A 12,631-nucleotide genomic window follows, 5' to 3' on the forward strand; every position below is an offset into this window, starting at 1 on the left:
TACAAGAGTGTCAGCTCCATGTAGGGGTCAGTCAATCATAGGTCAGGGTCAAGGTCAGGTCAACCGGGTAGGCACATATCCCCGAAAATCGAAACTGATATTCGCAGCCTGTGACACATGTTTTATGTGTAATTTGGGGCGTAGAACACGATGGTGACATTCATTTTATCATATGTGTACGTGTTTGGCTCAAAAAGTTCAATTTAAGAAATGCATGAATCATGGTCGTGAAGTAGTCACGAAAAATTGCCAAGATTCAGTTCAAGATTATGGAAAATGCGAAACGATAATCAATAATCGAAGATAGCCATTTGATTGATCATGGTATTGGCAGTCTAATGGCGTTTACGGCATGTCTGTATCTCTATTCTGTGATTTTATATGATTTTTTGAACATATGCCGTTTTTGGTCGAAAACTCAGAAATCATGACGTCACTAAAACCTCGATATCTCAAAAAATTTCCGACCGATTTTTTTGAAACTTTGTCACGATAAATTTCAATCAATTCCCTACAGGTACCCAAAATTTGGTGCGCCTGCGGCGCGCCGTTTTTATGCTATGGCCCGGCGAAAAAAGTGGGGGCGTTTAACGCCCCCCCCCCCAGCAACTCGCGGGTTAACCCTCGCCGGCACAGGGGGGGGTTGATGCAACCCCCCCCCCCTAAGGGTTTTCGCGAATAACTCGCGTAAAAAGCGGCCGATCGCAACGAAACTTTCAGTACCCTCGCATTGATCAATTTTACATCTATCCTGAAAATTTCGTGACCCTGACCCCAATGACCTTTGACCTGTGACCTCTTTTCTGTGACCATGTTTGGCCGAAATCGCGGTTCGGCGCATGTCGGCTCGCATTAGCCGCGCGTTTGCAAGCTTTTCGTGGTTTCAAACATTCAAACATGTGATTTGATGTTGCTCCCATGCATTTGGGTGGGTGTCAAGGTCACCTGAAGGTCAGGTCAGGTCATTGACCTTTGGTGACCTCGGGTGACCTCGGTTCACTTTTTCGAGTTTTACATGTTTTTAGGCTAATTTTGGAGCTGAATTCGAATTTAGCAACCATTTGAACATTTACGAAGTAGTTTTGGTGCCTTCGTAACATGTTACGAAGCTGTCCGAGGCGGTTGACACGTATTACGAATACCCGTCACAACCCCTACCGGTTGACCTGACTTGACCTGACTCGACCTGGTCTAAATGCTTAAAGACATCATCTCTGATCAAAACTAAGACGATATTCGTGATCAGCACCCCGGAAAACCTCATAGCAGTCACACTTTACGACTTTCTAACAGGTCCCGATTTTCCCGGTTTTCGGGTCATTGACCTGACCTGGAAGGTCACCCGATGACCTAGGACCTTAAAATTGGGTATCATTGGCTTCCTCTCGTGACGGGCAACACGCTCGTTTTTTTTTCCGCTAGCTCGATCAGGGGCCAAACGCGAGGGGGGGTCGTACCAACCCCCCCCCCCCTTGTGCCGTCGAAGGACTCAAAATGGCCTGTGCCGGCGAGGGTTAAGTGCAAATAGATATTTTAATTGATCATAAGCAGCTCAAGTCACTCCGGAAACTCCAATCATAGGTCCGATCATAAAACCTCATAGTCCAACGGCCGGTCATAAAGAGGCCTGACTGCAGGCCTGGTTCGGCCATTGAGCCCATGATCGGGCCCATCCCATCAATAACGCCGCAGCAGCCCCCCCCCCCTCCTCCCCCCCCCCGCAGACGGACAGTCGAGGTCACGCTAAGGTCGTACTGATTTCCCGTGCGGCGGTCGCCCCCCTCCCCCTCCCTCAGCTGGTGATTCTGAAAGTCATGCCTGACAAACAGTCATGGGGCCATGAGACGCAGCCCAGGCTCCGAGCTCTGATATAACCCAGAGCTTCGAGGTGACCATGAGCCCTGCTCCGTACATTGGCAAACATAGCGTAAAAATAGCATGTTACGCCAGAACTGTAGCTTCTTAGATAAAGATTACCTAATTCTGTTTTGGCTAACGATTCAAGTTTTCATTTTTATGCTGCTGAGACATACAAACAAGCATCGTTTTAGTGGACGTACCTAATTACCTCTTCACTTCCCTGTCCCGAGTCTTTTTATGTTACTCAATGAACTGTTCATTTGTCTTATTGTTCGCACTATTATGTTAAATCTGATCTAACCTACAGAAAGGTTACGACAAGATGCCTCTGTTTACTGTTTACCCAGCCGTCGGGTTCAACAGTTGTTTTCTCGGTCACCATTGTTACTTCTGTTATGACTAGCGACCTTATGTTTTTTTTTTTTTTGCCTTTGAGCCTCCAGAAGTCTCGGAATTCAAGAAATAGTAGTGTTTTTCTCACATAGAAAGAAAACCGACAACGTTTATCTTATAGCTAGCAGTGAATACTGAATAGCAGCACATGAAGAAGTGTAATCCGATAAATAAGAAGATTGGCCTTCCTTATGGGAGCGCAATTTGAGGATAACAACCTTTTTCGGGATAACGTCCCTAACCGGGGCATTCCAAAACCACCATTCTGCATCCGTCATAATGACTTATAAACCACGGCCTTACCTCTGCTGCCTCGGGAGTGTTGATAAGCACGTATAATAGCCCCACGCCGAGTTGGAGGTGGAAAGCGGAAGCCACCCTTACCTCTGCCGCCTGGAGACTATATATAGTCCACGCCGAGTTGGAGGTGGAATACCCTCATCTCGGCAGCCTGGGTACTATATATAGTCCACGCAGGGTTGGAGGTGGAAGCAGAGGTGGAACTTTTTGTTTTTCATTGGGGTTGTAGTTTGCCGGAGCCCAGGGTATACCCCCACCAAAACCCGAAAAGTCCCCGGATTCGGCCCACTATTTTTCGGGAGGGGCCCACATTTTCAGTTACAAAAAAAAAAATAAAAAAAATAAAAGTGGTCCATCTCCAGGGAGAGACGGCTGACCCTGTCGTCCCTCCATTGGCTATGCTCGGGGTTACATGAGCAGAGTTAATACGTGCATTACAAACGGACTACAATGGTGAGCGAATAGGAAAATCCGTTCCTGATACGCATTTACTTGCTCATGTAACCCCGGTATATGTGCCTGGTTGTAGGTACTCGGGTATCGCCAGTCGCCACCATGGTCGTGGCCATAGGCGGCGGAACGGGGAGGGCACCGGGGAACCGTGCCCCCTTTGATTTTGGCATTTAAACATTAGCCCTATGGGCGTTGCATGGAAAGAATGGGATCAAAAGTCGACAGTGCCCCCCTTAATTGAGGGTGTTCCGCCGCTAGGTACTGGTCGTGGCGATTCGGAAACGGTAGGTAAACGCCCAAAATCACAGTCCCTATGAATACTCGTTTCTTTCCACATTTGACACAAACATTACTCAGTATTGGAGCAGGGCTGTTTCCCTACGAGTAACAATTTAATCCACTCGTGGCAATTGAAAACGAAGACCTAAACAGGAATACGTTATTTTTAGACTAAAAAACTTAAAACGGGTCCATCTTTGTATATTAATGCCACTGTCGTCTGGAATACGTCTATTACGGAAACGGGTAGTATAAACCGGAATAGTGACTGATCAGACATGAGATATTTTGCAAACGAGGACAACATACCGAACACAATGCCGCAAAGGAACATAACACTGGATCTAAATTATCTCAACCTGAGGAAACTAAATAATAAATGCCACAGCCTTTTCATATCACCGAATACTTCAATTAACTAGATGATCTTCTTTTTTTTCAACGAGCAAATGTATTATGCATTGTTTGGCGAATCGTAAACAAAACGCATACTCTTCACAGTCACGATGGCTAGGAACACATAGCGGCTTGTTTGTCTGCCCCTGAGACACTGAACGTACACCGATTTTCAGCTAAATCGAAAGACCCCGCCGTTTACCGTTAAAATGTTAGTTGGCCGTTAATTCGTTAACGGTGCAAAATACCACCCCAAAGAGGCACATTTTCGGAATAAGCGCATCGAGGAGGCCCTGTACACCGATTTTCAGCCAAATCGAAAGACCCCGTCGTTTCCCGTTAAAATGTTGATTGGCCGTTTACTCGTTAACGGTGCAAAATATCACCCCAAAGAGGCACATTTTCGGAATCAGCGCATCGAGGAGGCCCTGTATACCGATTTTCAGCTAAATCGAAAGACCCCGCCGTTTCCCATTAAAATGTTAATTGGTCGTTAACTCGTTAACGGTGCAAAATACCACCACAAAGAGGTACTTTTTCGGAATCAGCGCATCGAGGAGGCCCTGTATACCGATTTTCAGCCAAATCGAAAGAACCGGCCGTTTCCCATTAAATGTTAATTGGTCGTTAAATCGGTTACGGTGCAAAATACCACCCCAAAAAGGTACATTTTCGGAATCAGCACATCGAGGAGGCCCTGTACACCGATTTTCAGCTAAATCGAAAGACCCCGCCGTTTCCCGCTAAAATGTTAATTGGTCATTAACTCGTTAACGGTGCAAAATACCACCCCAAAGAGGCATATTTTCGGAATCAGCGCATCGAGGAGGCTCTGGATACCGATTTTCAGCCAAATTGAAAGACCCCGAATATGCTGCTGTGAGGCTGATATTCGTTGCTGCTGATTTGACAGACGTCGCCAAAACCTTGCATTTGTATCAAATGCGTCATGCTGGCTTACATGTGACTTAGGGCCTGTTCCAGCGCCTCCAGAAACCTCCAGAAAGCTCCAGAAAGCTCTAGAATCCTCCAGAGAGCGTTCCAGCGCCTCCAGAAAGCTCCAGAAAGCTCTCGCCAAAGCTCCAGAAACCTCCAGTAGCCTCCAGAGAGTTGAGAGGTCCAAATTTCTCTGGAGGCTCTGGTCTACAATTATGGCGCACATGTGACAATCACGAATGTAAACAAAGGACATTTGACTGATTATTTTACAACTCGATTGTAAAGAAAATTACATTGCTATAATTTTATTTATCTTTTTAACTAAAATTGAAAACAAATTATGCGTTTCAAGAGAGAACAATCGTCATTCTTTTGGTATCTATGACGCCAATCTCCAGAAATCTCCAGATTGCGTTCCAGCCTCCAGTAAAACCTCTGGTAGAGCCTCCAGTCAAGAATTTCTTCTGGAGGCGCTGGAACAGGCCCTTAGTTTGCATCGTTTGCATTCTGTTCGCGAACCTGTCAGTAAGATTATCAGCACTAATTATCGCACAGGATTGGTTTTTACTTTTTATGGTCGTCAACGCTGATTTCAAGTGTCGTCATTTTAGCCAAATATTCGTGCTGATTGGTGGTATTGTGCCAACTGACAAAATTGCGAACAGAGTGATATTTCACTTAAGAAATGTATTTGATATTATGATTATGGTGATTGAATGCTACATAGGGTGAAGGCTTAGGTTAGGTTAATTTATTTCTGAAGCTTGCTGTTTGTGTCAAACTTTTCATCTATGCTTATCTCTTTGATAAGCACAGCCAGGTATGAAATATTTAGTGAGAAAACCCAAAAGTAGGTACAGTCACAGTGGCGGATCAGGATCCAGGGGGGGGGGGGGCAAAATGGGCATTTGCCCCTCACAAACGGCATAATATTAATATTACGCCTATGGACGAGGCATGGAAAGAATCGATAAATTGTTATGGTTTGCCCCCCCCCCCAAACTCTGAGCTGGATTTGCCACTGCAAAAGTATGATGAATGTTATGATTTGTTTTGCTTCACACTTCAATGTTACATGTTAAGATTTTTTGGAACACTTTCAAATTTCAATATGATTCACTTAGTATGCTTAAGAAGTGTGAAGTGATTGACTTTCATATCATGCTCTGCTCACTGTCTCAGCGGAATATGTTCTTAACAGAGCACTTTCAATGTTTTTAGCATCTGGAATTTAAAAAAAAGTCCTAATTTTTTGATATCTTCACTTTCTTGATATATCTCAATTATCTGCTTCTGAAGGGATACATATTTTGTTCATTTTCATGTGTTTCAGGCTTATTCTTAATTTTCCAATGTTGGGGTTGTAGTTTTGCCATTGGGGTTGTACTTTTAAAAATTGGGGTTGTAGCTACACCCCCCACAGTATAAAGTTCCGCATGTGGGTGGAAGCCACCCTTAACTCGGCGGCCTGAGGACTGTTACTAGCCATTTTCACGACTTGCTATCCGGCGAGTGCACCTAATTTGACCAAATCTGCACCTAATCTCTTTAACAGCAAATATCTTCATTTTATGAATTTATTTCAGTGTTTTAATCGATTATGCTCTCTGATAATATGACTAAGCAGGCATATAAGCAATTAGTCAGCAGCCCTAGCTGATAGCTACGAAGAGACACACTGAACCTGATTTGACCAAATCTGCACCTTATCTGTACCAGATGTGCACCAAATGTGTACCAGATGGCCGTCGTGCAAACGGCCTGTATACCTATAGCCCCACGCCGAGTTGGAGGTGGAAGCCACCCTTACCGCGGCGGCCTGGGGCTGTATATAGTCCGGTGGAAGCCCCCCCTCACCTCGGTGGCCCCGGGGCTGTATATAGTCCGGTGGACCTCACCCTCACCTCGGCGGCCTCGGGGCTGTATACTGTATACCTATAGCCCACGCCGAGTTGGAGGTGGAAGTCACCCTCACCTCGGCGGCCTCGGGACTGTATATAGTCCGGTGGGAGCCACCCTCACCTCGGGGCTGTATATAGTCCGGTGGAAGCCCCCCCCACCTCGGCGGCCTCGGGGCTGTATATAGTCCGGTGGTAGCCACTCTCACCTCGGCGGCCTGAGGACTGTATACTGTATACCTATAGCCCACGCCGAATTGGAGATAGAAGCTACCCTTACCTCGGCGGCCTGGGGGCTGTATATAGTCCGGTGGACCTCGGCGGCCTCGGGACTGTATAGTCCGGTGGAAGCCCCCCTCACCTCGGGGCTGTATATAGTCCGTGGAAGTCACCCTTACCTCGGCGGCCTGAGGGCTGTATATAGTCCGGTGGAAGCCACCCTTACCTCGGCGGCCTGAGGGCTGTATATAGTCCGGTGGACCTCGGCGGCCTCGGGGCTGTATATAGTCCGGTGAAAGTGACCCTTACCTCGGCGGCCTGAGGGCTGTATATAGTCCGGTGGACCTCGGCGGCCTCGGGGCTGTATATAGTCCGGTGAAAGTGACCCTTACCTCGGCGGCCTGAGGGCTGTATATAGTCCGGTGGACCTCGGCGGCCTCGGGGCTGTATATAGTCCGGTGAAAGTGACCCTTACCTCGGCGGCCTGAGGGCTGTATATAGTCCGGTGGACCTCGGCGGCCTCGGGGCTGTATATAGTCCGGTGAAAGTGACCCTTACCTCGGCGGCCTGAGGGCTGTATATAGTCCGGTGGACCTCGGCGGCCTCGGGGCTGTATATAGTCCGGTGAAAGTGACCCTTACCTCGGCGGCCTGAGGGCTGTATATAGTCCGGTGGACCTCGGCGGCCTCGGGGCTGTATATAGTCCGGTGAAAGTGACCCTTACCTCGGCGGCCTGAGGGCTGTATATAGTCCGGTGGACCTCGGCGGCCTCGGGGCTGTATATAGTCCGGTGAAAGTGACCCTTACCTCGGCGGCCTGAGGGCTGTATATAGTCCGGTGGACCTCGGCGGCCTCGGGGCTGTATATAGTCCGGTGAAAGTGACCCTTACCTCGGCGGCCTGAGGGCTGTATATAGTCCGGTGGACCTCGGCGGCCTCGGGGCTGTATATAGTCCGGTGAAAGTGACCCTTACCTCGGCGGCCTGAGGGCTGTATATAGTCCGGTGGACCTCGGCGGCCTCGGGGCTGTATATAGTCCGGTGAAAGTGACCCTTACCTCGGCGGCCTGAGGGCTGTATATAGTCCGGTGAAAGTGACCCTTACCTCGGCGGCCTGAGGGCTGTATATAGTCCGGTGGAAGCCACCCTCACCTCGGCGGCCTGAGGGCTGTATATAGTCCGGTGGACCTCACCCTCACCTCGGCGGCCTGAGGGCTGTATACTGTATACCTATAGCCCACGCCGAATTGGAGATAGAAGCTACCCTCACCTCGGCGGCCTCGGGACTGTTGATGACCACGTAGTCCACACCGAGCTGCAGGTGGAAAAAGCCGCGGTACTGACGCACGTAGTGCATCAGCATGTCCAGCAGGTCTGAGAACACGGAAAAAACAGGAGGTCTGAGAACACGGAAAAACAGGGGTGAGAAGACGGAAAAACAGGTTTGAAAACAAGGAAAAAGTGGGCCTGCCAAAACAGAGAAACAGGGGGTAGGGAAATACGGAAAACAGGAATTCTGCAAAAACGGAAAAAACGGATCAAAGAACACGAGAATACAGGTGTGTGAGCACGGGAAAACAGGTCTGAGAACACGGGAAAACAGGTCTGAGAATACGGGAAAACAGGTGTGTGAGCACGGGAAAACAGGTCTGAGAACAAGGGAAACAGGGATGAGAAAACGGGAAAACAGGTCTGAGAACACGGAAAAAACAGGGGTGAGAACACAGGAAAATAGGTCTGAAAACACGGAAAAACAGGAAGACTGCCAAAACAGAGAAACAGGAGGGAGGGAAACATGAAAAAACAGGAATTCTGCCAAAAGGAAAAAACGGGTCTGAGAACATGAGAAAACAGGTGTGTGAGCACGGGAAAACAGGTCTGAGAACACGCGAAAACAGGTCTGAAAACACGGAAAAACAGGAGGAAGGCAAGCACGGAAATACAGAAGGTCTGCTAATTCGGAACTACAGGAGGTCTGAGAATATGGAAATACAGTATGTCTGCGAACAGAGGAACGGGTCTTCGAACACGGAACACGGCAGGTCTAAGAAAACGAGAAAACAGGAGGTCTGCAAACACGGAAATACAGGTCTGAGAGCACGGAAATGCCTACAGGTGTGAGAACACGGAAAAGCAAGAAGTCTTCAAACACCGGAAAACACGAGGTTGGCAAACACGGAAAACAGGAGGGCTGCCGACACGGGAAACATAATGTCTGCTAGGCACGTAGCCAGGATTTGCTCAGGGAGGGACCACAAGTCGCGGCCTAGTGTAGTCTCGCGGCCTCCCTCCAAAAACGGAAAACTCCTCGGATTGGCCACTATTTTTGGAGCTGTGGTGCAGCCGTTTTTATATTTTCTATCAAAATTTGTTTTATTTTTCGCCTTCTGGGGGGGGCTGCCCCCTGCCCTTCTTGACTACGTCCCTGAGGTTGGCAGACACGGAAAGACAACATCGATGGGAAATATCTGCTCTATGTTACTCGATGCTACCGTATATCAAATTGGAGCATGTCACAACAAAGTATTCATCTCATATGTATGTGTCTGCCAACAGCCGTGGAGAATTACGTTTATGTTGTTGTAAATATTTACGCTTTGTCACGACCTGAATTGTCGTACGTCTGTCTGTTTTCGTGTCATCATAGAATATCTAACCTTAAGTTTCGTCATGTAGGTATTGCATTTTCGTATTAATCAGAACGAAAACAAGTTACGCTAATTGCTGTCTATGATTGCAAAAAAAAAACGTAAGTCAAACTACCTACAGAAACTTTCAAAACCAATGCGTGCACATTATAAAACATTCATTAGCAAAGTAATTTACACTTCATAGCACCTAATAACACATAGTGTTTTGTGTTCGCCTTTCCAGCCAGTCACGACCTTTGACCTTGGCCGTGACCTTTAGCGACGCTCGTATTGACCGTCTGCAGTCTGGCCGGCCGGTCGACAGTGTAGACCCATCGCGCGGACCGATAGACCCGCCGGCGTGGTCCAGCCCCATGGCACTCCTATCGTCGGCACGGGGGCACGGTAACAAACCCATCGCGTGGACCTGTCCCTATAATACACCGCACCGTCGGCCTCCGGGGGGTGGGGTGGAGGGGGGGGGGGCAGAGAGCGACAGAGGAAATCGATGAGAGCGAAACCCAAGGCCGGCACGGCGTCATGACGTGGGATCTGACCACATGGTGAACACTGGTGAGAAGTAAACCAGTTCAGGAAGACTAGTAATCCCGGATGGCTAAATGAACTGTGACTTGATGAGATGAAGAGACTGAAACACTAATGCACAGTAGATATGCAAACGCACCGACAAATGAACCATTATGCAGGAGAATGGCGATTTTAGCACGGGTGGGGAGGGCCGTGGTCACTAAAAGACGATACCCTGACCGCTGACAGATTGACCGGTGACCTGCTGGAACTTCAATAAAACCGACACATGACCAGTCGACCTCTGGCCTGTGACTGACATGACCAGTCGACCTCTGAACTGTGACCTGACAGACCCGACTGTGCCATCACCTGAGCGCCACTGACATTCGATACTTTCTGACCTGCGTTTCCTGACTCTTACCTTTTCAACCCTCATTGACTTGTGACATCCCGACTTTTCATTGACCTTTGACCTTATACGAGCATGTCTCATTCATTGGCCGGCAGCCTTATTTGACCTTTCACTGACCTGTGACCTGCCAGGGGACCAGCAGCGTGTGTCCCAGCACCGGGTACACGGGTTTGGGTCCGGGCAGGTGTCACTGACCTGTGACCTGCCAGGGGACCAGCAGCGTGTGTCCCAGCACGGGTAGACGGGTTTGGGTCCGGGCAGGTTTTTGATCTGCTGTGGTGGACGGAGAGCCCGCGTGACCAGCAGCGCCACGGGCAGCAGCAGCGCCAGCAGCAGCAGCACGGGCGGCGTCAGCAGCGACCAGCAGCGGCCAGCAGCCGGCCCAGCAGGCCAGCAGACACCTCCAGCATGGCGGCCGCCGCCGCTGCTCCTCACTAACGCTGAAATGGAGGAACACGATTAGACGAAATTGGTAGAAGATAGGGAGACAGGAGAGCAGCTGAGGAGGTGCTGGAAAGCTAACTGCTGATGAGGTGATCCTACACTCATTTGGCTGTGCGAGATGCGGTGTTTGTCTGTTTTTTGTTTGTTTTTATGATGATCAGTATCTGGGAGTTTTAGTACTCGAAATTTTCGGCATCAACTTACGCATCTGCTACACAGAACAAATCATTGCGCTGGGTACTTCAACATTTTATTTGGCTTTGGAGTGATCAACGAGGTGAAAATGAGGGTAATACCGTCTCTGCATACTATTCACTGCAAGGGTAATTCATTCGCCTTTACACGCTTGTCACTATGTCGATGTAAGCGTGTAAGAGGATAGCGTCTTCTTATCGAGCGGGAATAAAATGCGGTCGTCGTAAAGGCGGTATCGCCATATTAGCCAAGGCCGTGCAGACACGGATAATATGCCTACAGTGCGGCATCTTCGTGGCGGTCGGTAATTAACCAAGGCCGGCAGGACACGGATAATATGTACAGTGCGGCAATGTTCGTGGTCAGATCGGCAATGATTAACCAAGACCGTATAAGAGTGATTCCTCCCACAGTCCTGTAAACAAGGCCATGTAAAAAGGTGAGCAGCCTCGGTGACACGCCTCTGGAAATGAGCCGCGGTATTGAGCGCCAGCTCGATGGGGATCAAGTCCTTACGCTGTAACCTGTCAGCTATAGATGTACCGCCAAGAGGATGAACGGTCTGTGGCGGCCGAATCTCACACTCTCCCTCTGTCCTTTCCCTCTCTCTCTCTCTCTCTCTCTCTCGCTACTCTCTCTCTCTCTCTCTCTCTCTCTCTCTCTTCCGTCAACCCCTAAAACCTTTCTCCATCCTTCTGAGCACACCACATACACCACGCATCTTCAGACAGGCAAAGCTGCCCAGTCCCCCCACCCCCACCCCGAGTACGCCCGCAGACTCTCTAAAGACGTCTCCCCCTCCCCCTCCCCTCTAACACACCCCTCGTGTCGGTTGGTGTGTCCTTGGCTGTAGTACACACACAGGCGTCGGTCTGCGCAAAACCAATGATAGTTCGCAGGGACAGGGGCGCGCCTTGCTGCTGAGGTTAACACTTGACACACCCGTATACTGAACGCAGCTATTCGTTGTTTCTCATTTCTATCATAGGTTTTCAATGCAGCAGTTAGTTAAACCACGAGAACACCATGCTGGGTCTGAGTAGCGGCATAGTCAGTAGGCCCGGGAAAATGTAGATTTAACGCCCAATAGGTGTCGTAAAACACATAGTTCCATACCAGAGTACACGTGAGCCCTGTGTGCGCTCGCTTCATGTCATGGCGTATTGGCTTAACAGGTTAACGATGGTAACAACAAACCACGCCAATGAATCACACTTCACTCTCACTCGCACTTACTCATTCTTTCACTCTCACTCTCATCTCTCACTCTTACTCCTTCCTCTCTCACACCCTCCCTCTCTCTCTCTCTCTCTGTCTCTGTCTCTCTCTCTCTCTCTCTCTCTCTCTCTCTCTTCTCTCTGTTTCTCTCTCTCTCACTCTCTCTCTCTCTCCCCTTTCGTTCCTCTCCTCTTAGGAAACACGTCAATACACGTTCTTCTGGTTATCCCGCATACAGATAATATGACCGTGAAAATACGGGGTTTCGGGCCCTGAATTTGCATCACGGGATCCTGACTGACTGCTGCATAATTACTATTCACTATTCAGCATTCTGCACTGCGAATGCTGTGGAAGTGCGTAAGTAGACAGCATTCTGTCTACTTACGTGTAGCGTATGTAGACTTGAATGGCGAGAGTGCGCCGCAGTCGCCAATGTACAGCCCACCGCTAAAGTAATGTAGGG

General features: G+C 48.9%; 1 protein-coding gene across 3 annotated transcripts in view; it reads right to left on the reverse strand.

The window, feature by feature from the left end:
* LOC122373945 (cytochrome P450 4V2-like) overlaps positions 1-12,631 on the reverse strand; it is a 108,248-nt gene that overhangs the window by 43,173 nt on the left and 52,444 nt on the right. For 2 of the 3 annotated variants that reach the window (XM_043352401.1, XM_043352403.1), the window contains exons 2-3: positions 10,504-10,748; positions 8,006-8,109 (exon numbers count right to left, since the gene is read on the reverse strand). In XM_043352401.1, coding sequence (XP_043208336.1) covers positions 8,006-8,098 — 93 coding nt within the window. In that variant the 5' untranslated portion in view covers positions 8,099-8,109; positions 10,504-10,748. Of the gene's footprint in view, positions 1-8,005; positions 8,110-10,425; positions 10,749-12,631 lie in introns of those variants that run through there. The other variant, XM_043352402.1, reaches the window with a different exon arrangement.

Source organism: Amphibalanus amphitrite, unplaced genomic scaffold (genome assembly GCF_019059575.1).
Source record: "Amphibalanus amphitrite isolate SeventyFive unplaced genomic scaffold, NRLGWU_Aamphi_draft 001577F_arrow, whole genome shotgun sequence".
In the NCBI taxonomy this organism is placed as follows: domain Eukaryota; kingdom Metazoa; phylum Arthropoda; class Thecostraca; order Balanomorpha; family Balanidae; genus Amphibalanus; species Amphibalanus amphitrite.